Source organism: Haplochromis burtoni, unplaced genomic scaffold, assembly GCF_018398535.1.
Source record: "Haplochromis burtoni strain Fernald_Lab_line unplaced genomic scaffold, NCSU_Asbu1 Contig_160, whole genome shotgun sequence".
In the NCBI taxonomy this organism is placed as follows: Eukaryota; Metazoa; Chordata; class Actinopteri; order Cichliformes; family Cichlidae; genus Haplochromis; species Haplochromis burtoni.
This window is the reverse complement of record NW_024582521.1, coordinates 532,323-559,726: the sequence shown is the minus strand read 5'-3', so window position 1 is coordinate 559,726 and position 27,404 is coordinate 532,323. Positions and strand designations below refer to the sequence as shown.

General features: G+C 41.4%; 1 protein-coding gene across 1 annotated transcript in view; it reads left to right on the top strand.

Moving 5' to 3' along the window:
- dner (delta/notch-like EGF repeat containing) overlaps nucleotides 1–27,404 on the top strand; it is a 73,153-nt gene that overhangs the window by 32,932 nt on the left and 12,817 nt on the right. Inside the window, exons 2-7 of the mRNA XM_005933167.2 lie at nucleotides 6,022–6,366; nucleotides 6,453–6,550; nucleotides 12,623–12,786; nucleotides 15,732–15,880; nucleotides 16,637–16,790; nucleotides 19,282–19,395. Coding sequence (XP_005933229.1) covers nucleotides 6,022–6,366; nucleotides 6,453–6,550; nucleotides 12,623–12,786; nucleotides 15,732–15,880; nucleotides 16,637–16,790; nucleotides 19,282–19,395 — 1,024 coding nt within the window. The remainder of the gene's footprint in view (nucleotides 1–6,021; nucleotides 6,367–6,452; nucleotides 6,551–12,622; nucleotides 12,787–15,731; nucleotides 15,881–16,636; nucleotides 16,791–19,281; nucleotides 19,396–27,404) is intronic.

Genomic DNA, 27,404 nt, shown 5'->3' with positions numbered 1-27,404 from the left:
ATCTATCTATCTATCTATCTATCTATCTATCTATCTATCTATCTATCTATCTATCTATCTATCTATCTATCTATCTATCTATCTATCTATCTGGCGCAGCACTGAGGCGCTTCTGTGTTACTATCTTACATTACAAATAAAGTACAGAGAAGTCTACATAAATGAAACTTATTTTTACCTTTTTGTGATAAGTGGTTCACTTGCTCCGTTGATAATATTCTTCACGTACGTGTTTCAGTCGTCTTTTTCGATGTAATTCGCGGAACAAAGTGAACCATCAAAGTGAACCCCTGCAGTATTGTCATCACCAGCCACTTGAATGAGTCGCACTTAAACAACAAGTGGCCGATAATAATGGTGAAATGGTGCACTCATTCAGTTGTTGGCATTACGATTGGAGGCTCACATTAACTTGTTGAACTCTGTTTAGTTAAATTACATTTTTGAACTTAAACCCTTGAAAAGAGTAATTAAAACCACAAGGAAGCACAAATATTCCCCTCAAACCTGAATGCGATTAATAGTCTACTAATATTCTACTTCACATTATAAACTCGCCAGACACTTTATTAGGTACACCTTGCTAGTACCAGGTTGGATCCGCCTTTTGGTTGAGATTTTGGTCAATGCTGATATGATAACATCACACCTGCTTCACCTTCCACCACATCCTAAAGATGGTGACCGTGGAGGTCATTTGAGTACACTGCAGTCACGGTCACGTTCAAGAAGCCAGTTTGTAACACAATGTTCAGCTCAGCCTCTATGTTGCTACACTGACTTGAAGGATTACGTACTACTTGGTTATTGCACAAAATAATTTGTTGAAATCCTGAAAGCTTTGCACTTTTCGTCCAAAACCACCTTGCAGCATCACTTGTAATAGAGTAGCTGTTGAGTTATTATGCTTGATTCTTCCTTATTGCATCACCTTTTCAAATAACACCCGTTGCCCTCAAACACAGCAAGCTGCAAAACAACTTAGCGACTCAGCTCGGCCCCCTGGTTAGAGCGAAATAACAAAAGCTTTGGAACATTTATTAATCTGTGTTGAGTCTTTTCATACTCTCTGAGGTCAAAAGGTACAGTAGCTTCATATTGTGCAACTTCTTGCTCAAGTGCACTTCTGCCGTTCACTCTGAGCTTCTTAAAAGACCCAAAATGTTCGAGAACCCATTTCACAGCCTTTACAGTTCATTTTTCATGGCAAGTAGTATCAATATTTTCAATATACACTACGCTGACTTCTACATTCTTTACACTGAGAGTTACCAAATGTTACTTCCTGAGGATGTTTCACAGCCCACACAAAGCCAATAAAGAGCACAATGAATATAGACATCGGCTTTAACAAACATGCAGTTTCATGTCTTCCTAACTGCTACAGCTCACTGACACAGCTCGTCAAGTCATCGCAGCATCAACGTTTGCTTCCTTGTCAGGGTGTCAGAAGAAGCCGTTAGCGATGTAACACTCCCTCGTCACACCTCTGTTAATTATCATGTTAAGTTGTGGTGATACACAGATAAACTGCCACTGTAAAGCATGCAGACAGACCGTGCATACTTCCCAGGTTTAGTTAACTACTTGTGTCAGCTTCTGTAAATACTGATGCATCACAGCAGTGACATGCTTACTTTTAAATAAAACTTTTGCTCACTTTCCTCATGCTTTTACTTTGTTTCACCTCTTTGAATCTCCAATTAAACAATAATGTTCAGAAATATATAATGTATGTATGTACATGTAAATGTGTCCCCCCACCACGGTTGGAACAACATGCATTACATTCCAAAAGTTCACTCGTCTGCGTTCACATGCATATGAACTTGAGTGACAGCCCATTCTCAATACAGATATAACAGCTTCAACTCTTCTTGGAAGGCTTTCCACGAGGTTCGGTGTGTTTATGGGAATTTTTGACCATTCTTCCAGAAGCACATTTATGAGGTCAGACACTAATGTTGGATCAGAAGGCCTGGCTCATAGTCTCCACTCTAATTCATCCCAAAGGTGTTCAGGTTGAGGTCAGGACTCTGTGCAGGCCAGTCAAGTTCTTCCACACCAAACTCCCTCATCCATGTTTTTATGGACTTTGCTTTGTGCACTGGTGTGCAGTCACGTTGGAACAGGAAGGGACCATCCCCAAACTGTTCCCACAAAATCGGGAGCTGAAATCGTCCAAAATGTCTTGTTATGCTATAACATTAAGAGTTCCTTCTACTGGAACTAAGAGGCCGAGCCAAACTCCAGAAAAACAACCCCTCACCATAATCCCCCCTTCACCAAACCTTATAGTTGGCACAGTGCAGTCAGACAAGTACTGTTCTCCTGGCAACCACCATACCCAGGCTCGTCCGTCAGACTGCCAGACGGAGAGGCGTGATTCATCACATCTCCACAGCTCTAGAGTCCACTGGTGGTGTGCTTTATACCACCGCATCTGACATCTGATTTTATACTCCTGTGGCCATCAACGTGATTGAAACACGTGAACTCAGTGATTTGGATGACTGAGTAAAAAATGTTGGCAATGTAGTGTGTCTTCATGTGTGTGTGTGGCATGTCTTTAAAAACAGACTCATCCAGCACCTCCACCAGGTTAAATTGTGGCTGTCAGTGCTTAAGTATTGTGGTTGTTTCCCTCCATCCAGCTGTATTGATCTTTTCTCCTCAGGGCGGCTATCTCAAATTAGCAAATAGATCACAGCACCTTGAGAAGCAATTAATTTGGCCTCGGAGGATCTCTTTGTACTGTGTGTTGGAGCATGTGGTGATATAGATAAAGGAGCTAATGTGGGTTATTATCAGCTGCTTAGAAGAAATTGATTCACATGGTTAGCCAGACCCCAGGCATATGAGCGGTCTGGTGCAGCAGAACAATCAGAAAAATGATGCAGGAAGACACGTAAAACACGAATAGCTAACACGAAGCATGTCAGGACATCATGATCAATCTGATATAACTCTGCAAACCTGTTTTCAGTATATGCAGCTGATAAGAGTGATACTGGGCAGAACTGTGCCCACAGGGTCACCAGCATCTACGTACTGAAGTGATAAGAGTTACTGCACACACCTCCCCTGTCCTGGTAAAAGATCTGATCAGGCAGATAGGTGGTCTGTTTTAAATGCTTGTGAATCTATTCCAAGGCTAACTTACACGTTACAAAAACAGACTAAGGACGTTTTTATTGAATTAATTAACTGCAGCTCTACACCTGTACAGCTTCCATTGGAATTAAGAGTGTAAGCAGCAGCCAGGTGCTGCTGATCAAATGCACTTGAGTAAATGATCAGCAGCAAGTGTGAGCACCTCCATGAAAGCAGATGTTCTGGCGGTGTGCAGGTCTGGAGCGTTCAGGTGTGTGTAAACACAATGCTAAGAAGGAAAAGCATCAGCAACATGCTCAAACTATTACCTCCCTTTAACAGTCTGGGAAGGGTTATAAGTCCATCATTCTACCATGAGAAACATCATTTGTCAATGTGGAAGCCATAGATGTCCCAGTAGTGGACATCTGGGTAAATTCACCCTAACAACAGACTGTGAAATGCTCAGAGACTGCAAAAAAACCAAGAGCTACATGTCAGACTCTACAGGCAACAATTGTTCTGACAGTACAATTATAAAAATACTTAATCAGTATAACTTATTTGGAAAGGTTTAGACTTAGATTTTCAAAATTGGATTTGAAGAACCACAAGACTTCTGGAAGACTATCCTTTGGACGGATGACATAAAACTGGAGATGTCTGGTTATAATGCACAGGGACACATCTGGTGAAGTCCAAAGACCATCATACCAACTTTCAGCACGGCGGTGGGGGCGTAGTGATTTGGTCTTGTTTTGAGATCCTTGCAGCAATTGAGACTACTATGAACTCTGCTGTATACTAAAATATTCTTGAGTTAAATGCAAGGCCATCCGTCTGCTTGGTCTAATGCTTGGCTTAAATTGGGTCATGCAATAGGACAATGATCCCAAGCACTGCAGCAAATCTACAACAAAATGGCAGAATAGCAAAAGAATCAAGGTGTTGTAATGGTCCAAAGTCCAGACCTCAATCGAAGTGCTGTGGAAAAACTTAATGAACTGAAGCAATGTTGTAAAGAAAAATGGGCCAAAATTCCTGCACAATGGTGTGACAGACGGATACAGTAATAGAGGAAATGATAACTGCAAGTTATTGATACTACGAGGTACTGAATCCAAGGTGTGTTTAGTTTCTCTTCTTTGAAAAACGAAGAACATCCAATCAAGTATATTGTCTTTTTGTAAGTGAATGAACAGATTTGGAACTTTTGTTTTCCAGATGATCTACTCAGCATCAGAAATTTTCAGACAAAAATGACCAAATCTCCACAGCTGAGGAGCTGGAGGCATTCACTGCAATATTTCTGTAGATTATTATCAACCAAAAAAACATTGAATAAATTCTGTTGGCGCTAACGCAGTCGTACAAATGTAGCAAACATCTAAACCTGACAGTTTTTTAAAGAACGCTCAAACACGAACTTAACTTTATAAAGATAATAATGTTCACTTTGATCAACCCTGTCAGAGAAGCATTGCTATAACTATCTCTATACTGAGGCTTTAGCTTGAGGTGCTTCATGCTACTAGAATACTAGAAGACGAGGCAGCGCAGGATTGTATCATCTCTACTTTCAGCCTTGGAAAGTCTTCACAATAAGCGACAAGGATTCTTTTTGTCATGCAGGTTTTACCTCATTGGGTCTAGTCCTGTTGTGCTGTGCTTGAGCACATTTCGTGCAGCCTGGATGGAGACATTTAGGATGGAGGGGGGAAAAAATCAGGAGTGACACACGAAAAAGGTCATGAGCCGGACTCTAATGCTTCCTGCAATAAGGCAGCATTGCTGTTCTCTAAAGGTTGATAAACTCAATCCCCGGTGCCGTCTGAGTGCAGATAAGAGCAGCAGACTGTGCAACCACTGCTGAGCAGCTCGCTGGGACTGCTGGGACTCTCTGAGCTTCGGAGCAGGGAAAGTTTGATAGAAGCATTGCTTGTAAAAACCTGAGAGAGATTAGCACTAATGAGCTGTGACTTGCTTGCGGAGAGAGTGGACTGTTAATGATGCCTTGTTGTTCTGCTGCTTCTCGCACATACTTAATGCTCACATCTTTATGCACTGAGGGTTTTTGGGTTTTTTTTTTTGGTGTGAGCATCATTCCCCTGCCTCTGTTCACCCTGATTTTCTGTTTTCAGCTGCCTTTAATAAAACTGCATCTACATTCATTCATATTAGACAGCTGGAGTCACAGATACCTGAGGATGTTGCAGGGAAATTGCTTTAAAAAAGAAAAAGAGGCAGCGGGATTAGAGAAGGCTCTGAAAGCCAAACACAGCGTGAGACAGCGAGCTTCATAAACGCGGCTTTGTCCCTTTTCACCTTCAACATCCACGCCTCAGTGTTTTCTCCAAATATGATCAATTATTGATGGGGGAAACCAGCATGAAGGAGGCTGTCAGGGTGCATATTTCTCTTTGCTGCACGATGAGGGGGAAACCGCATTTTGGGACAAAGTGTAAGTGGGTCCATGCTGTGAGAGTGGAAGAATAAAATTATATATGCATAAGAAGGGATGGAAGAAATGCCGTCCCTCGACAATTTACTGGAAACAAAGAGTCCAAAATTTAATAAAAGGTAAAAGCAGAGATGAGGATATAAACAGGGAAGCTGAGTCAGAGAGCAATAAAAGAAGACGCTGAGCACCGAGGGAAAAGGAAATGATGAGTGCGAGCTTGGACTACTTATAAAATGTCTTGTCCTCCACATCGTTCAAGGGCCCGCTCCGAGAGCCCATTAAAACAGAAGCTGACTACTCTGTTGACATTTTGTGATTTGGATGTAAAAAATGATGTGGAGGCAAAAAACGAAAAAAACGAAAGGTGCTCGGGCAGTGAGGACAGCAGTGAGAAGCATCTGAGTGTTTTTCGTTCTGTTTCTTCCACTTGATGTTTTGCCGGTTATTTATTTTCTCCATTATCTCAGTTTTTCACAGACCCCTGTGCCAGCAGCCCCTGTCTCCATGGAAACTGCAGCCAGCGCAACGGCAGCGAGGAGGGGGAGCAGGCCTACACCTGCGAGTGCGCCGAAGGCTACGAGGGGGAGAGGTGCGATCAGGTCCTGCTGGACCTGCCGGCCGCAGACTGGGACCCCGCCACCCCCTCCGCTCCTGAGCTGGCCACTCCGGTCGCCTCCACGACCACAGCCGCCACTCAGCCGCCGCAACCGACCACCGTTCCCACCACCACAACGCCGCCTCCTCCCACCCTGCAGCCATGGCAACCCAAACCTGGGCAGAGGTTGCTGGTAGTGCCGTGGGAGGCAGACAGGGTGAGATAAATTTAAGCTGCTGTAGAGCTTAAATTTAAAAAAAGTACAAAGATTTCATGCTGTGTGGCGATGCGTGTGTGTTTCAGGTGACCGAGGGTCTGCACTGTGTGAGTCCGGAGCTTTGTGAGCTGACATCAGGAACTCTGACTCTGTCTCTGGAGGTGCCTGAAGAGACGGCTGTAAAGTAAGAGTACCATCAAGTACCTTTTATAACTCACTGCCGTCCCCTTAGAGCAAGCTCTGATTAACCAGAACCACAGCCCGCAGGGCGAGCTCTACCTGTGGGGCCTTGTTTATTCATCTCGCTCTGTTTCCGCTGTATCTGTCTGGTTTCTTTTAACTACTCGAGAGATGCCGTTTGCTCAGCAGACAGAATGACAGCTTAATTAAATTTTCCCAATAGAGATTCAGAGACCAAATAAACTTGCTTGGGAATACGAACCCGGAACATGTTTGTGTACATGAGAGCTTCTGTAAATTCAATAAACGCACACATTCATCCAACTGAAATAACATCGATAACAAAAAGACAGTTTGACACCAGCATTGTGTTTTAATCATGTGTTGTTGCTGCTAAATTACTCCAGACTAATATTAACACAGGGACTACGATTTCTTTCTTTCTTTTGGTAAACCAGACTTTAAAGGGCTTTGAGGTTAGCCCTTTAAAGTCTGAGCTGTAAAATAATTGCCAGAAAATTCAGATTTTTTTGAAAATGGAGTGTTTATTGAACCTTCTGCCTTTTTTTCATACCTTGGTTCATGTGATGAGTGGGTATAAGTGGGTCAAAACCCTGTTAAGGGATTACCACTATGGTTTAAATACCTGGGACTCTCCATCTTTCAGTTTTAGAGGTGACAAAACTTCTCGGATAAGATGAGAAACATCTTCCTGAAACTTAAAGAAGTCCAGTGCTTTCTTTCCAAGCTCCTTAGACTCCCATAACGTGGACAACTGAGAACCTACACAGATGAAATAGCGCCGATTTTAAATAAACTAGTTTTCAACTAATTGTGAAGACACTGCTTCTGTCTGCTCAGCTGTGGCATGCACTACACTGCATGTAATACACACATGAGAGTACGAGAGTGTTGCGAACACTGGAGCTGGAGATGCTCTGCTCAACAAACCATGTGATGACATAATTTCAGAGTTCCCTAAGGATAGTCTTTTGCTTTTTATGCTGTGAAAAAAGTCTGTTTCATATCAGTGCTCTATCTGTGATAGGCCACTGTCAGCCAATAATATTGACAAATGTCTCAGGCACGCTCTGATGGAAACACCTGTTTGTGTGCAGTGCTTTGGAATGATTAGTCTTCTTCGATCCATCGTGGGGGAGGGCTTCAGCATATCCCAGCTATCACAGGCCGTGTAGACCCTGGACAGGTGATCAAAGTATTTTTGTAGTGGTGCTATAATGGGAAAAAAAACTCCTGATAAAGGGGTTTGAGCTGTATTCACACCATATGTATCCTAAATCAGCTATTTTCCTGCCCTCATAATTCAGAGTGCTTGCTTAGCAGTCTAGTTGTAGCAGCAGTAATTTTTATTTTTTTTCTGATACTTACAACTCTTTCATTTACAACCGGGAAAATTTCCCATCTCAGCTTTTTGTAATTACCGCGTGAACAACATGACATGAACTTGTGGCATTAGCTCAGTGATGTGGAAATGCCCTCAGGAGAGGGTGTTGTGGGGAAAACTTTCACCTACAAGTGGCCAGCGATAGCTTTTCACCTCTGTGTTATGTGAGCACACAAACACCAGAATCGAGCTTAAAAAACCATCTCAGCAAAATTAGCTCAGCTCTTTGGCTCCTAATCAGTAAGAGGGACAACGAAGCACGCTGTCCGGTATATCGGGCACATAATTATCATCAAGATACATTAAAATAGATTCTACTTTGTGCAGCCTTTCATCTGCATACTTGCATGCAGAAACTTTCCTTGGAAACCGAACACAGCTCAAAGATTTTTAAGCTAATTGCCTCCCACTTGAATCCCCTCGTGACTCGGCTCTTGCACGTAAGACTTTGGCGTTACGTGACTGAAAGTGCGTTCTGTATTTTCGGAGCTTGTTTGCTCGCAAACTTTCTTCCTCTTGCTCAGTAAATAAGGGTCAGTGAATTATGCTGAAGGAATGGTCAAGGTGAATGCTGGGCGTCCTTTATGTAGAACCTCCTTACATATTGCAGGCACGACTCGGGCCCCTCATCACGACCGCAGACCGAGAGCTGCGAGTTAATCAACTGCTGCTGCTTTGTTTTCATACTGTATAATTGCACATGACATCTGAACGCACGCCCAGATGCAGGCAGTGAAGGGCACTCTTACAAACCTGACGCACCGCACTTAGGAATGAAGCAGCAATCCCAAAGTGGCATCGATTTAGAGATGCTGATAGTATGATGATGAAGCTTCAGATCCCAGAGAGGCCGGAGAGAGTAGCTGTCATGTCTCTAAACAGACGTGCATACGCTGAACCTGAGTATCACTCGCAAGACTATGAACTGTTTTAATGCAAGCGCTTTGAATTAATAATAATCACTCTAGGTCACAATTATTCACTGGCCACGAAAAATGAGACAAATGCCAACATGAAGTCGAACAAAGCCTTACACACTCCCGACACGCATGAGTGTAGAGCATTCAAATGCAGGACTAGCTGTCAGATATCACCGGGCACATTTTCATTTAAAAACCCCCGGATATCTCGGCTCCTCATGTTGCGCCTCAGGCTGAAGCGAAGGAAAACTCATTTCAGCTACAAGCAGCCCGTCCACCATCTTATTACTGCAGTCACTGCTCGTAGCTTCACCTCCAGGCTCAGCCCCCCTCTTTGCCGCAGCGCTGTGGGACAGCCATCGTATTGATTCATCCAACCTGCCCTCGCTCCTCAGCTCAAACCTACAATATATCCTTATGGACCACAAAGTGTGCCTGGCAGATTTCTTTTTAAAAGCAAAATTGGCTTACTTAAGCAGTTCTGTCCTCTTTTGAATAATAAATTTAGTGCTGTGTAAAAGTCTTAGTCTTTAGTGATGTTTAAAAATAGTTTTCCAGGTTTTCTGAAGGTCTTTTTTTGGGCATTGTACGGTGGCCCTGAGAGGCCAAACAGACAGCAACTTAAGAAAACACCAGCAATAAGAAAGCACACAAAACACAACGGAAACAGGAAAAAAGAAAACAGAAATAGGAAAAAACAGATCTCAAAAAGCACAAGGGAAGTGTTTCTGGGGAGACAATAACCCGATGGACCAGTTGCAGGAACCAAAATATGCTAAGGATTTTGCTGGGAGACACTTAAAAGAAGTGGAGGATCTATTGTTTTTGTGAGGAAAGAAAAGATGAGATGTAAGTGTGTTAGCCTGACTGTTAGCCTAAAAATCTGTCATCAGTATTATGTGAGTCATGATAAAACACGCCTACCATGTTTTGGGTTCCTGCAACTGGTCCCTCGAGTTATTGTCTCCCCAGAAACACTTCCCTTTTTTTTGTTGACCTATTTCTGTTTTCGTTTTTTCTATTTCCGTTTTGTTTTGTATGCTTTGGCAGCATTTGTCTTATTGCTGGTGTAGAATTGGCTGCTTTTTACTAGATTTCAGTCCACTTTATGTACCTGACCATTTTCAGAGGAGTGTTAAGCCACTTAAAACTCATGAATCATTCAAGCCCCAAAAGGCACCTAATTCGAGGTATATCTTGTGTCTACAAAGAACCAGTTTTTAATTGTATCTTTAAGTGCTTTGTTACTAGCAGCCTGTCACAAAACACGCAGCAAAAAATGCCAAATACAGCACAGTTTGACAGGCATAAGATAAAATATTTGCACCGGTAAGGTGAGAGTTGTTAGTTGGATACCTGGCATAGTATGGCGTCTATCCTTAAGAAATCTGAGGAAACTGGAGAGTGGAAGACAAAAGAAAAGGTATCTACAGCAGATGAACAGAATCTGAAAGTCATGTCCTTAAGACAGGAAAAAATCCAGCAAAGCGACCAACAAGACCCGAGAGATGCATCTGAGCCTTCAGTTGATCATCTACTGTTCACTGAAGCCTCATCAGAAATGGTCTCAGTGGAATATTGGCTGTCAAGAAGTTATTCTTAAGGAAGGGAAACAGGGAGAAAAGACTGACGCATGCCAAATTACACAAGAATTGGACTGAAAATCAGTGACAAGAAGTCTGATGGAGCGACGAATCCAAATGAGCAATCATAAGGATGTATGGAGGAGATGAGGAGACAGGTACAGCAGTGAGTGTCTGCAACCATCTGTCATGGTTTGGGGCTGCGTTTCAGCCTGTGGTGTTGTGGATCTTGTCAAAACGATGGAAATACAGAATAAACACAGAAAAGTAGCATCACTTGCAGCAATTTGCTTTTTCTTCATAACAATGATCCCAAACATGCTGCCAAAGCACACCTGGATAGAAAAACACTGAATGAAACACTGCTTGTCATGGATTGGTCTCCCCAGAGCCCGGACATCAACATTAGTGAAGCAGTGTGGGGTCATCTTGAGAGAGAACAGAACAAACGGCAGAAACATCCAAAGAAGAGCTTTGGATGTCCTTCAGGAAGCCTGGAGAACTATTCCTGAAGACTACTTTATAAGGAAGTTGGACTAAGAGAGTTCAGACTGGTTATTAAATATTGTATAAACTCTGTTTATGCCTCATATACTGTATTGCCAAGAACACTTACACTTGTTATAATAAGTCCCTGCACCTATTTCCCATGACGGGCTGGCTCAGTATGTTTACACAGCACTACAAATATCAGTCTTTAATTCTGAATAATTTATTACCATTTTATATTTTTTCATGCCAGCAAAGTTGACTCTGATTTTTTATGTTTTAGTAATGAATCAAACAGCTTGTTACAAACACTCCTGTGTGCTCATTTGTCACGCCAGGCACATACCGTATCTGTCATTTTTTTTATCCTAATTTCTCTGTAAATCTGTTTCATCTGTGGCTGAGTGTATGAAAAGCACACAGAGGTAATAATAACAATTACTGCTCTTATAAGTAACAAGCGTTCATTAGAACAGATACGTGACGGCGGGAGCTGAGAGCGTAATCAGATTGATTTTTGTTTTTGTTAATATTGGATGGATTAGGTGTGGGAGTGGGGTTAGAGGGCTTCTCAATTGCATTTAAACAAGAGGAGGCTCATTGAAGCTGCTGCCTCTCACAACCCCCAGTGACAGATTTCACTCTGCTCTGCGTGGTGATCCAGCTCGGCTCAACTCGGCTTGGCTCTGCTCTTTACTGTCTCTTCAGCAAGCAGCTGGTGGAGCTCGGCGTCTCTGGCATGAAACATGGCGCGCATTGTTCTTCTCGCTCTGCCCAGAGGGATTAGATCATCCTGCTGGCAGCACGATCCCCAGAACAGTAGGCCTCCAGATACGGGATTTACCCTCATGGTCCGTGTTGGCTGTGGCTTTGGTAGCAGTGAGAGATGGAGTGAGCTCTGTAAATAATACTTTGTCTCATCGATATCATTTGGGTTGCTGATCTTGGCCTCTGCATAGACATTAATTTGGAATTGCTCAATAATAGGTTTGCCTAAATAAGAGACAAAAGAGATCATTTTGGTGTCACTGGTATTTTTATGTAACTTATGTTTGAATTATGTGGTCTGCAGAGACCTCCGTGTCCCCGGGGGTCTATTTAATGGCTCAGTGTGAATGATGGATGCCAGCAACACTGGCTGTATTTCACAACTCTATTCACAAGATTCACAGTGTTTCCACAAGAAGCATCAACCTCTCTGGCAGTCATTACTCACAGACCTGACTATGATCCCAGCTTGGACTCACCAACAGGAGGACAGTACTTTAATCATCGGGTACGCCACACAAAATGTCCTTCGGTACAAAAACTGACTGACTGTTGAGCTGCTGTCGACCACGACGTGTGCACACGGGATGATATTTCACCAAACTTCTTCTTTTGAATAAAATAACCATTAGCAGAAGCAGGCAGCTTCACATAGAAGATTCATTCATGTGTCTAATATTTCAAGCTGACATGCTGACATTTTAAAAAGGTTCATGGCTGGCAAGATGGATTAGGCCCTCGCTAGGTATACAGTAGCAAAAGCGTGCACTACGTGGATTGTGTTTGAGCACTGAGTCTTGAATTTTCTTGTGCAACCTATGATTTACACACTGAAGGCTGTAAGCGTTCGTCACGAGCTGGGAAAGCAGCCTCATCATACTTGATTCCCTTCCTGTCTCTGCTCCAAACAGGGTCGTGGTGAATGCCAGTGGAGCTCCCGTGCTGTGGCGAGTGAACGAAGAGGGTTTCCTCCGTTCGTCCATTTTGAACGGCACCACCATGTGGTTCCTGCAGACCCCGGATGGACTGGTGGTGCCAGACCACTTGCTTCCCCTGGGACAGAACTACTTCCTGAGTAAGCCTCTGGTGTCCTGGTACTTTTTAATAATGCCTTTTGGGAAATATTAGCATGCAAACACAGGAAACTACAATAGTGGACATGTGCCAAACATCAGCATGTTAGCATTTAGCTCTTTGAGGCAACCAGCCCTGAGCTGTATTTCTGGACACAGAAGCCAAGAATCTGGATTTGTCTTTACTTAAAGGCATCAAAATTAAACAGCCTTGAGAAGAACAGAGGATTTAGTTTGTTATGAATAATTTCTTTAAAAAACCTGGTAAATCCGGTTTGAGTATGTTTGGCTCAGATTGCATAGAAAATATAGGCATACGGTGCTTAACAAATTTATTCGACCAGCTGCCATAAAATCAAGAAAACACTTTTTTAAAATTGAAAATGATGTTGTTATTTTTTAAGCAAATATTAAACTGAATTCATGTTTTCATATCCAAATTTGAGCAGAAACACTGCAAATGAATTAGGCGCAACACTCGACCACTAAAAACAAATGTTCAGGAAAGCAAGTAAACGGATGCAGTTTGGCATCTTAATCAAAAATAATATCGCACTTGTACTATTTTTCTGCTTTTTTTGGTAAAAACATTTAATTTGAACATTTCTAACCACAATGATTATAGATATTATAGATTAACGAGCTTGTGCTTATTGGCGGATTAACCATGACAGAAACATAACAAACAAGAGCTCAACTCCTCCTGAAGGACAGGGCCTATATCAAATCTGTGATGTCAGCATTGGTAATATAAAAATCTAGTGTAGCGAATTAATTAATGTCAAAATATAAAGTTAAAGAGCTCAATGCCCCCCTAGTGACTAATATATTGGTTCAAAGTTTGGAGATGATCCAATAGAAACTAAGATTTTTCCCTAATTCGTGTGACTCTGACCCTTGACCCTTAACCTCGAAGCACTACATACTAAAAGTGCCTATTTTATTAACTTTGCCGACATGATTGCAGCAGAATTAGTTGAAACCTTTAGCTTCTATAGGCTGTAAAGATTTTAAGATTCGAGTGTGTTGTACAGCGGTCTCCGTGCCCTGTCATATGATACATTACTTGATATGGTTTCTGGAATTTTGTTTTCAAGGTCGACTTTGACCTTGCTGCCTCAGAATGAAGGCCAAGGTCAAATGTTTAGCCCACCTAGGTACTCGTGTCCCCCAAGGCTTGGTGTATTGTTGTGAAGTTTGAGGATGATCTATAAAAAAATTGTGGGAAATATAAATAGATAGTCCCTCGATGACTCCAAACCAGCCATAACTTTATTAAAACTAGATACATATTTACAGAGAATCGTGTGTTTTTTAAATTATTTAATGTGTATGGCAGTTCATCCAACAACCACAGAAAAGCTGAATTTGAAACATTGTCAAGAAGCTCCAAATAGATCATTTACAGCCGAGCCAAAAACATCAGAGGATTAATGAATTTAAATAAGTTGTAATTGCGACGTTTATTCTTCAGTGTCATCGGGGGGAAATAACATAACATTTGCATATGTGAGTCAGAATGTTTTATTTGCATACCGAACAGACATTTATGCTGATATTCCATCTGTGTTTTAATACCGAGCTTCACACGGGCAGTTTTTGAGTATTCACAGAGTGGTGCCAAAAAACGATGGCGTGAGCTGCAGTGGGTGCCGCTGGGGGTTAATTGGAGCCTCGCTCCTTTGACTGAAGGGCTGGCTGACCCCTGCGTGTGCTCTACATACCTGATGCTGTTTCGCTACTCTTCCCGGCTGCTGACCTTGACACGTCTGGTAACTCGGTGGCAGCTTCACTGGAGAGAGACGGAGGGAGGGAGAAAGAGAAGGACACAGTGGCGGCGGCAATGACACTGGGGAGTTAAATCAGAGAGAAGAGAGGATGAGGAAGGATGGAAGAAGGAGAAAGAAGAGTTAGATAAGGAGGGAGCAAGGGAGGAAAGGAGACAACAAAGAAAGGGATTAGAGGAAAGGATAAAGGGGCGTGAAAGAGGCGTGAATGAAGGACAATTTGCGGGAGAAGGATGAAGACGCAGGCGGTATCGCATTTATTGAATAAAAATGCTTGCAACAAAACCAAACTCACATCTACGCATGATTTTAAGCGTGCCGCATGTTTCCCTGCACGATCAGGGGACAGGAGGAAAGACACAGGCACCCATCTACACATGGGACGGAAATGCCATGTTTGTGGCCATGTGCTTTCCTCGCAGTTTAAAAGCGCAATGACTGCGCAGGTCCGACTTTCAGTGTCATTGTGCTGACGATGGTTCGGTCGGGGATGACGGAGGAACACGCGTCGTTTTATCAGGGCTCCGATTGGCCGAGGAGCTTGCATCATCGCTGTCGTCACCGGTGTTGCTCCAAAAGAATGGCAGGTGATATCCACTACGAAGCTATTTTTATCCGAGTGCCCGCGAAGCTGTCAGCTTTGATTGAACCTATAATACGACATGTTCTACATTTATAGATCCAGAGATGGGGAGAGACAAAGACAGAGAGGCACAGTCTCTATTTTGGTCACTGTAATGAACTGAATCCATCAATTCTTTTATTACCACTTAAGTTTTATGCAGTTTTGGGGCAGCGGTGTGTACTTTTCCTAAAGCATTGTTAAATGAAAGCTGTGTGCGGCTGCTGCAGGCCGATGTTTGATGATTCACTCAACATGCTAAAAGGCTAAAAATACAGCTGAGCGCTAGGCGAGAAAAGAGAAGGGCTTGCCAACAATTCATCCTCTGGGGACCAGGAATCCTTTTAAAAACTCTCCAAAAGGTGTTGCCATATTTATAAATGAAGAGCCGTGTCTGAAAATAGAAAAAGAAAGTACATCTTCAGACTGCTGTATGGTTAAAAACTCCACCACGAGTCCAATTATCCATCCAAATTATCCATCACATATTACTGTACTTGTTGTATAAATGAGCAGATTACACACTCTCTTGTGGCAGGTGTGATTCGCGTTGGCGCTCCCACGGCCCCGGAGGTCACGCTCCGTCTCAACCTGACGGTGAAGGCCAGCAGCTGTGTGGAGCCCGGCAGCAGCTTCAGTGACCCTCAGTGCTCCGGAAAAGGCAAATGCATCACCCAACCCTCTGAGGTGAGAACGTTTCTTTTCTTCACCCGAGAACACGTTTCAGTGCTCGCTGATACAAGAAGCTACTTTCAGCAGTCAGTATGTGACTAAAATGAAGAATCCTTGCTTTAATTCAAAGGGTTTTACAAATTAAAGCCTTTTTTATGCACAGCCCTCCAATAGGTTCACGTTTTATGGGACAAACTAGCATAAATTTGTGAAATAAATAAAGGTAGCACCGCTGAATGGGCACGCTCATTGCTTTAGTTTTAGCAATCTCTTTATTGCTTTCTAACATCTAAAACATGCAACTTCCAAAAAAGCTGAATTCCCATTATCATCATCATCAGAGATGCATTATTGCGCTCTGGAAGAACAAACACTGCGGTGCTATTTTTGATTTATGCTGGCCTGTTTTAATTATCCGTTGCTCATAGTTAAAAATGGATCCACTGAGCCCCAACATTCACGTACCGAACCAAAAAAAGATGTAGCGGTTGGTTGTGCCTCTTAAGCGTGAATGAAAGTGTAGAGAGGGAGGTGTTGGAGAGGTCATCTCACCGTGTCTGGTTTTGTGCCGTTTCTTCTGTTTTCCCTCGTTAGCTGAGAAAACCAAACTGTGTCACCGCTGCTCATAATTACATTGTTGTGTCGCTGAATTATTTCACAATCTGCGATCTCATTATTACTGTTTCACAAGTTTTTCCTCCCTCCTGCCGTTTCGCCGTTAGGGCTCCCTGATTTGACGCGTGAAATCTGTGTGCTGTCGCTTTTTTGCAGAGCACCTTCTTCTGCGAGTGCGAAGACGGCTACACCGGGATTTTTTGTGAGGAATATGACGCCTGCCACCACCGACCTTGTCGCAACAACGGCACCTGCACTGACATCAGGCAGGGGGGTGAAGGACGCAACTTCACGTGCACCTGTCAACCAGGTGTGTGTGTTGAACTTGTTCTCATTCCAGAGCGTCAGATATTGCTGCTTGGAGGCGGATGCTTGTGCTTGTGATTTTCACTCACTGAGTTGTTTTGTTTTCATTCACTTTTTTCACCAAAGCTGACTTTGTAAGGTTAAGAAAAGATTGTGTTTTGGGTTAAAACTCACAGCATTAACCCTTTTGTGTGTGGCCTATCACACTATCAGTGTTTTTATGCCATATCGTGTGGTTTTACTTTCAGTGCTGTTTTTGAGATAGACTGTTTGAAGATCTCAATTCAGGTTTATTTATATAGTGCCAAATTACAACACCATTTGTCTCAAGGTGCTTTATATTGTAGTGTCAAGATACAGTACTCTGAAGAAAGCTCAAACAATGAGCAACACGTGGTAAGGATGTTGGTAAGGAACAACTCCCTGAAAAGAGAAAAAGGAGAAAATAGAGAGATGGGACAAAAGGGAGGGAGAAGGTAAAATTAATGATCTGTTCAAATGGTGAATAAAGGTGGTAAATGGAAAGAAGTGCTCAGTGCATCACATCAAGTCCTGCATCAGTCTGAGCCTATAGCAGCACACCAAGAGGGTTCAGGGTCACCTGATCCAGCACTAACTATAAGCTTTATCAAACAGGAAAGTTTTAGGGATAATTTTGAAAGTAGAGAGGGTGTCTGTCTCCCGAATCCAAACTGGGAACTGGTGCTACAAAATACTCGTCTCCCATTCTACTTATAGAAACTCTACACAAGTAAGCCTGCAGTCTGAGAGTGCAGTGCTTTATTTGGACAATATGGTACTATGAAAATCTGTAAGATATAATAGGGCCAGAATATTCAAGATCTTGTATGTGAGGAGAAGGATTTTAAATTCAATTCTGGATTTTGCAGGGAGTCAATTAAGACTCTCTCTTTTTAGACCCTGTCAGGACTCTCGCTGCAACATTTTGCATTAACTGAAGGCTGTAATAAATTACAGTTGTCCAGCCAATGAGTGATAAATGCATGAAGTAGCTTTTCAGCAGCACCGGGAGACAGAGATGGAAAAAGAAAAGCACACCCACATATTTCTTTAAAATGCTAATTAAAGGATGTACATTCCTCACAGTGTTACTGGAGGCCAAGGTAATGCAATCCAAAGTAAGTATCAGCTAGACACCATGTTTCTAAGAGCTTTTGAGCCGAGTACAATAACCTCAGTTTTATTTGAATTTAGAAACAGAAAATTTCATCCAGGCCTTTATACCTTTAGGATATCTGGCTTGATGGATAAATATAGCTGGTTGTCATCTGCATAGCAATGGAAATGTATGCAATGTTTTCTTGTAATGTATAAAAAGTAGAAATTTAAAAAGTAGTGGTCCCAGTATGCTTTTGTATTTGAAGAAGATTCCCCATTCACATATTTTGGACCCTGACTGTGTTGTCTTGGCTGGGAGGTGAGAGCCTCTTTCATTAAGAAAATGTCTGAATAAAAAGAGCAGCAGAGAGTAGCCTGAACTTTTGATCTTGTCAGATTTATTTTGAGACGGGAACTGGAAAAAAAGACCCTGTGGTAGGAAGGTAAATGTCACAGGTGACTACTGATTGCCAGTCACTTCTCATTAGCATGTTGTGCTAACGAGCCCTCTGTGAGCATCTGTTTGGAAAAAAATTAAGAAAGCGGAAACAGACAGCAAACACCACTGTCTTTACTAGGTGGCTCAGGTGGTCTTGCTGACATTATTCTTTAATTAGAAACCAAATTAGGCACAACTCTGAGTAGCCACTCTTAATAATATTAAATATTACTACGATCATACTGTAGTTAGGCGTTGTTAGGTGGTTGCTAGACAATGTGATGACATCATAATATAACATGCCTAAATTGCGTTTACATTAGGTGTCATTACAGTAAAATTAATATCCGGCTTTTTTAATAAGGTGTTGTAAGTGCACAAAGGCTACAAATGTGTCAATTTAGCCAGCTGGTAGGTTGTTGCTAGGCAAGATGATGACATCTTAATGTATCATGCATCCCTCAAGTTACGTGGATATTCATTATTTAGTTATTACCCTAAAGTGAAAATCATATGGATATTAAATGTTATAGATGGCATTACAGCCTGTTGTTAGGTGGTTGCCAGGCTGGTAACATAATAATCATGATATCTGATGTAGATAAAGACTCTCAGGGGTGTAAGGTGTACCTGTGTGCCATTTTTGGCTGTTGAACTGATTGTGTGGGAGCAATTTGCAGGCAAACAGAGATTTCATGTATTGGAATAAAACAGCTAAAAGGTCAAGAGTAATAACACAAATGTAATAACACAGTACTTAATTAGCAATCCAACAATCCAACTTTGAAAGCAAATCATTTCCAGCTTTTCCATGTATTCATCACTTTAGTCTTCTGCAGATGTATAAATAGTTATATATCACATCCTTGTATGATAACAATACACAGAATGTTAACTCCAGCAAAAGCAGTGTGATCATAAACCTCGTGTCTCTCAGGTTATGAAGGAGAGCGTTGCCAGTTGTTGGTCGATCACTGCGTCTCCCAGCCCTGCAAGAATGGAGCCACTTGTTTCAGCAGCCTGGCCGGGCCCAGGTGTTACTGTCCCGAAGGTAGGAAGCCCGTTATTGCATGCTAGAACCAATCGTGTGCCGTAAGTGAATCAGAAGGAATGAGTGAAGCTGCCAGAAATGAGTGGTCTGTGTGCTTGAGATTGCCAAGAAACCTCACAGCTTATGGTGTTTGTGTGCCTTTGTGAAAAAGAAGGAAAAGCAAAGAGAAATCTGTAGAAATACGCTTGCCGCAGTAGTGTGTGCAGCTTTTAGCTGTTATCATAGACGCTGCGTGTGTGCGCGTGTGCATGTGTGCGCGTGTGCATGTGTGAGAGTATCTGTGCCACTGACATGCTTAATTTGAGCCCTCCTCCTCTATTTTAATTAGTCTTCATAGCCCGATTGACCTAAAACCTGTGGCCACAAAGCAGTTGTCAAAACAGCATTTCTCAACACTGCGGTTTCCAGTATGTACACAGACTGTGAAAATATTAGCCGACCGTGGACATCAACATGTGAATAAAGAGAGCCTTGAGTGAAAATTGTTTTGTTGTTCCAGGGATAAATCCCAGCAGTCAGTTCATTCTCAGTCTGGAGGAGGCCTCGCACACATTATCAGTCTACAGCTGCCTAAGGAGCAAGGTCTCCAGAGAGGAAAGGAATTCATAATCCACTGCTTTTATGAATGTTGTTTTAAGATTAAAGCAATATTGGTGAAAGCTCAGTCAAAAACTGTGCCAAAGCAGTCACTGTGCTGAGATTTTGTGAAGGGAGAGGTTTGAAAAAACTTCATGCTGCATCTGAATTTTGACTTGTAGACAAGTTTGTTGCCACATGTTGTGTAACCTTAGAAACGAATTCAAAGTAGCGACAAAGGAAAAACTGAATATTTTACACACAAATCTCAGTTCAGGAAAGGTGATAGATTTCACACTGCAACAGCACCTGGTTGTTGGAACAAATGCAAAAATAATGGCAGAGAAAATCAGTAACAGCCTGGAAAAAAAAATGTTCCACCCACACAAACTCAAAATGACAAATCCATAGAAAAGGGTGTTTCATTACAGGCCATGATTTCTAACAAGGGATTAATCAGTATCTCAGTATCTCAATATCTCAGTAATCATTCAGAACTACAACACCTGCTCACACACCGCATGAGCAAATATTCTGCTTTTCATAAGGTAGCAGGTGGGGGTCAAATTGAGAAGTGCTTGCAGGGCTCAAAGATGACCCCACAATGTCTTATTATCTGTATTATCTTAATGTCTTTTGTTTTTTTTTAAGTGTGTTTGAAAACTAGGGAAGACTTCAATTGAAAGAATTCAGTTCAAATGTATTTATACAGCAACAAATTACAACAACAGTTGCCTCAAGGCTTAAGGAAGGAGATCCTTAATAACAGTGTTAAACAGCGGTGTCAAACATAAGGCCCAGGGGCCAAAATCGGCCCAGCAGAGACTATGATCCAGCCCACTCGACAGCTTTGCAACAAGTGAAGGACGGCATGAGTTTTGAATATTTAACTATATTTATTACATATTATTCAATATTATTACCTTCCTGTTTTATAGGTATTTAAAATAAAAATTTCTGTAAATGACCAAAAACGATCTGTTTTATAGTTAAATGACATTCTGGGCAATGAGTTACCAGAACTTGTTCCAAAATTTTATACATTTATTTTTTACAGTTTATGCCCAAAGAGTCATTGGGACAGACTTCATTCTTTTACTATCACAGCATTTCTTTGTTATGCAGAAAATATACTGCTGAAATTGCACTTTATTTTCTAATACCAACATATTTTAGGGATTAAGTGTGCAGTTAAACTTCTTCATACCGATAGACCGGGGGGATTCACTGGTCTGGCTTACTTGAGATCAAAGTGGGCTGTATGTGGACCACGGTGTGAGTGAGTTTGACGTTCTCAGGTGTAAAACCTCTGAGTAAGAAATCATCGAAGACTTTTATTCACAACTCATGGAGGTGGAAAAAAACATGTATTCCACCTGTTTCAAATTGTTATGAACCCAACAAATGGCTGTTACTGGCTTCCTATGACAGCCAGCTGGTGCCGTCTTGCACCTTCTAGCAGGCATCACCAAGATGAAAAACAGAGCAAGTCAGAATGGCACTACATGCAAAGAGTCCATACAAACCTACATTTCCTTGGTGAAAGTTATCTGATTTCTGCCAACTCCACCATTCTCACACAGATTTTAGTTGCTCTTTCAAACTGGAAACACTCCACCTATGTCGATGCAGTAACACCGCACAGTTAAATGAATTGACAACAGCCTACTGCGCCTTGTAGCTGGGGGAAAAGTTTGCCTACTGGTAATATCAATGGGAGTGATAACAGCTGATAACAACCATTTAATGGACCGATAACACTGGCTTTCCAGCTTTTCTTCTCTCTCTCTCTCTTTTTGGGAGCCAGTAGAGCAGAAACGCTCTGCAATCCATGATAAATGAGACACTTTGTATTTATTATTTTTCTCCACTGGCAAAGAAGTACAAGCAAAATTAAACAGCCAAATTGGCACATGCAGAGGATGTGTGTTCATGTTTTTAAATGCTGCTTAGAGCACAGATAGGATCTCTTCCCATATAAGTTTTCTTTCAGTGTCTGCACAGACACAAGCAATAAGTAAAAGGATGGGAGGCATGACAACTCCAGTAGCTGTCATCAGAGATGCATCAGCTTTGGGATCAATAGGGCAAATACGACAACATGAGCTGCATTTTGATTTGCTCGATTCGCCTCACAGGGAAACAAGATATTCTCATCCCTGTTTGTTTTTCCTACCGGCAGCATTTGACAAAAACAAATTTTCAGAGAGAATTTGAGCCAAGAAACAGCCAAACTGGTGTTTGAGATCTCTATCCACTGGTTTTTATTGGTTTTAACCCACAGTTTTTACTGCAATCAGCATCATGTTATCAAAAATATCTCTACATTTTTCTAATCTATACCTGCTTTTCGACTCATAATAACACAAAGTATGTACTTAGTTCCAGCTGCAGCACTTTCTCTGATGTAGAAGTCATAGAGGTTCACTTGCAATTTTCAGTTTTAAGTATAGCGCCAAATTGCAATAATACTTGCCGCAAGCAGGGGCGGATCTACTGTGATGGCATGGGGTGGCATGTCCCAACCTAAAAATAATCTGTTGCCACTCCTAGTGTCACTCTAGCTTTGCATATGACAACATTGTTCATTAAAATAACCTAGCATTAAGAGTTTGAGCCTCGCTACAATTAACATCGAATACATGAAAACATCGCCCACAGGTTGACACGTTTTAAGCAGCAATCGACCCTTGATTGTGCCAGAGTACATTTTAAATCAACACCAGGGGCATTTCAGATCAACACAGGTGGTTGATTGTTACAGTCTGGAAATGAATGAACGCGTGTGTAATAACCCAATAACTCATGAAAAATGATGTTTACATTTTTGGAGAAAATGTTTTCATGATAGTGCAGGTTTCTGACATTTTGTGTAAATTTAAGCATGTGACACTTTAATTATTTGTAATAAAAAGAGCGTTAGACGTGTTAGAAGAGTTAGACTTGTGTTTCTAACACGAGTTGTAACACATGTTGTGTAGCTTTCTGGATTTTAAACTTACTGGGCTACACACTTATTTATTATATAGGCTAGGACAGTACATAAAATCAAAAAATATTACATTATTCGTGTAACTGAAATGTCTAATTATTTGGGTTAAAGTCAATAAGAAAGTTACAGACTATGTTTATATGAAACGTGTATACATGCTGTATTTAATGTATTTTAACCACATATACATATACAGTCTGAAAGAAGGCCTCACACACATTATCAGTCTACAGCTGCCTAAGGAGCAAGGTCACCAGTGAGGAAAGGAATTCATAATCCACTGCTTTTATGAATGTTTTCTTAAGATTAAAGCATATGCGTAAAGTAATGGCTTTGATATCCATGCCACCCTCAGATCTGCCCCTGGCCTCTAGGTACCTTATATTGTAGGTAAAGATTAATACAGAAAAAAACAACAATTGACAAGCATTTGACAACAGTGTGAAAGAAAAACTCCCTTCTAAGAGGAAGAAGCTGAACCAGAATTTCTCCTGAAAACAGTGACTTCCAAAAAATTTATCAATTTGTGTGGTCAGAAGCAGAGAGTTTAATAAACAATGAACCAGGTGTCCAGGTTTGCAGCCCAGTCTTACTAAGTGTCCTTACCTACCTGCTTCATCATTTCCCTGTCACATGGCCTTAAAGAAAAAACAAATCTTCAGTCCTGACTGGCAGATTGTTAACAACCTGTAGACTGTGGATCATGACAGCAATCATGCCTAATTTACAGGGAATGTCTTGGGTTGTTTTTTGTGCATGTTAGTATCAGTTGGAGATTTATTATCTGGACAGAAATTGCAAATTTTCAAATGTTTTGAAATGAAAACCTAATTGTTTGGACGTAGCCTTGTTTTAAGACAGACTTTGAGAAGAAGAATGCAGGAAATTTAACTTTGATCCAAAGTGCTGGAAAAGTCAAACCTGTAGGTCTCATGTTTAATCTGAATTTCATGTGTAAGTAGGCCATGTTTCGCACTCTGAATCCTCAACAGAGACAACCACCGTCATATTAACTTCTTCTCACTTACACACACCGACAGAAAAGTGTGAAGTGTGAACGCCAGCACTGTGGCTGCCTCCAGCCAAAAGTAGAAGGGTGGAGGAGTGAGCAGGCTAGCTAAATTTATACTGTTAACTCCTGGCAGTTTGAATGCTGGCAGCAGGAACGAACAGACTCCTCTCTGTCAGCTGGGACCTATGTCACAGTGTAGTTGTGCCTCTTTAGATAAATGTACGTGTTACCGAAAAAATAAAAGCTGAACCAGACAAAGAGAGAAATGAAGCTCAAGTTCTTAAATGGAGCTAATATGTTAAATACGAAGGAAAGCGGGGGGATTAAACCACAGCGGAACAAATGCAAATCAGGAAATTAAATTTATGTGTGTGTTCGGTATCAGCGGCGCTTTTGGAACTCTATGAGAGAAACGGGGAAAGGAAGATGAGATGAGGGGGCTTGGAAGAAGTCAGAGGACCAAAGAAAGGAAGGGATGAAGCAGAAAGAGAAGGAGGCAGCAAAGGGAAGAAGAGCTGTGGTGATATTTTCCCTGCCTGCTCCTGATTGCTCCTGTCCTCTCTGCTGAATGATAAATGTCCTGCTCACACGGTGAAATAAAGTCTTGCAGATCAATGGATGCTTCAGAGAGATCTCTTCATTAGTTCAATTGAGTGTGCACTCTGGTGCAGTCAGCACAGGGAGTTACTATGCTGTGAATCAGAGGACCAAGACATACAAAGAAAAGGTATGTGCGTAGAGACTGTGTCTTTCTGCTCTCTGCAGCACAATGGTGGTTCTCATGGGAGGTGAACACGGAGGAGGAGGAGGAGGAGGAGGAGGATGAGGAGGAGGAGGAGAAGGGGTGACGGGAGGAGGTTATTTTTAGAATCGGAAGATAGGTGAAAGAGGCAGAGGCTCACAAGATAATGAGAGGAGGCGAAGAAGAAACACGTGAGGCACATCAGCAAATGAGATCATGGATGTGCACAGGACAGAGCCCCCATACAAACACGGAGGAGCATGACGGAAACAGACTCAGCCCCTTCAGAGATGCTGGTGTAGCATTATAGATGTCCCTGTCAACACAATATTTCGGTGTGCGTTAAGGTGCTGTCACTCTGTTTTTTTGGTGACCTGACTAAGGAAGAGGGACTGATAAAAGAACATTTTGAGTCAAACGATTTGCTCTCTCTTTCTTTCTGAGGATATTATAGAAAACAAGCCATTAATCAGGCTTCACTTTGAGTGACTTATGTATGTATGTATGTATATATATGTATATATTGTACTATTCTTAGTTAGTGTATTGTCTGTCTTGTCTTAATGTTGGTTTAAAATGGAGCACTGTAACAAAAAATAATTTCCCCCAGGGATCAATAAAGTATTCTGATTCTGATTCAAGGTGTAATTTAACATTTTTCTGAATATGCTGAATTGCTTCTTTGAGGACCACTGTTGGAGAAGTTACTTTGAAAAAGTAATTAATTATATTTACTAGTTACTTCTTTAAAAAAGTAACTGAGTTAGTAACTGAGTTACAAGATTCTAAAAGTAATTAATTACTTGAAAAGTAACTATTGCGTTACTTTAAAAAAAAGTTTTTTAACTACTTTCCTCTACATTTCACCTTTAAAAACTATTTACTTTGCCTTGTTTCGTATCATCCTTTAGTTTACAGTCATGTTTTCATTTTGACACACTGTATTAACACAATTGATCTAAATTCAGACAAAAAACATAAAAGTTGAAAAAGTTATATTTTTTACTGTAACAACCACAAACATGTTTAGTGAATCATATTTCATAACTTTAAATGCAAATATAAATTGTCAATTTTAAAATCATATCCACAAGTTTTGCAAACAACAAAGTTATTTGCATCCATTTATCTTTGACCCTTTTTTTAAATAACCATTCAAACTATTTACAGAACAATCAGCTGTTCTGCCTTCAATAAGATGCCACACAAATTATTTGTGCCACTTCAAAAATTTCTGTCCACTATAAAGGAGAACATCACAGCCTGATACCTGCAGGTCTGACAGCAGCAGGTGTATCACTCCTGTTTCTACCTGGAGACAGCAGTCGCCTCATTGTTCTGACACACAACACAAAACTATCCACAACACTACACACTAACTACACAAGACAACACATGAACTACACACTCCAAACATGCTAAACGTCACAAATTTCTCAAAACTTGCTCTCTTTTTTTCTGCTGTCTTTCTTTCTTTCTGTCTCTCTCTCGCCATCACTCCTAAAACTTTCCCCTCTTCCTAAACAACCAAATGTCATGTCGCCACATCATTTTTTGATTGGTCGACATGGTGCATTTTTCCACAAACACAAACGGGCTGTTTTTTGTTTTGTGTTATTATTTTTTGCTCATAAGCAGAGAGTGATTGCTGTGCTGTCCTTAGACAGTAAACGTGGCGAAACTATTGAGGAAAAAACGCTGCGTATATATTGTTTATCATGGCTCTGGTTTTACGAGGCCTATCAACACAATTTAAAAACTGGTATATATCATCTTGTTGCTTTGTCTTGAAGTGGTCGTGTGATTGGCTTACCACGACTACTTTATTCTTCCTCAGTCAAACAGCAGCACTCGTGCGATTGTTTTGCCCCCTTAGCTCCAGGTGTTGTGCCAAAAAGTGATCGTCTGCCAGAAAGTGATTGCTGCCCGCGGGAGCGCGCTCTCGATTACTTACATAGACAGCTGCTTCCATGCAACTGATATAAGGTGCAGCAAGCTAAAGACAGCTGCAACTGTCTGTTTGTTGAAAAATAGTAGTGCGACTGCACCACATTTTCTTGTTAGTAACGGTAACGGCGTTGTAACGATAAAAATAGTAATTAGTTAGATTACTCGTTACTGAAAAAAGTAACGCCGTTAGTAACGCCGTTATTCCCATCACTGTTGAGTACTGATTCTGCAGCATCAAAACTGTTTTGTATTGATCATTGCATACAGGTGCTGTTTCTTTTTTCAGTCACATTGAGTAGATACAGTTAAATTATTGCATTCTAATTTACACTCACTGGTCACTTTATTAGGTGCACATTTTCAGGTGGTCATTAATGCAAATACCTAATCATGAAATCACATTGCACCAGCTCAATGTGTTTAGGCATTTAGACATGGTCGAGACAACCTGCTGGAGTTCAAACTGCTGATCTACTGGGATTTTCACACGCAACCATTTACAATTCACAATGAGAGAAAAAAAGAGACATAAAAGAGAAAATCTCTATTTAGCAGCGTTTCTCTGAGAGAAAATGTCAGAGGCCAGGAGAGTGGCCATACTGCTATAAGTTGATAGGAAGGCAACATTAACTCAAAGAACCAATCACTACAACCAGCGTATGCAGAAGAGTGTCTTTGAATGTGCATCATGTCAAACTTTGAAGCAGTTGACCTGCACCAGCAGAAGACCACACCAG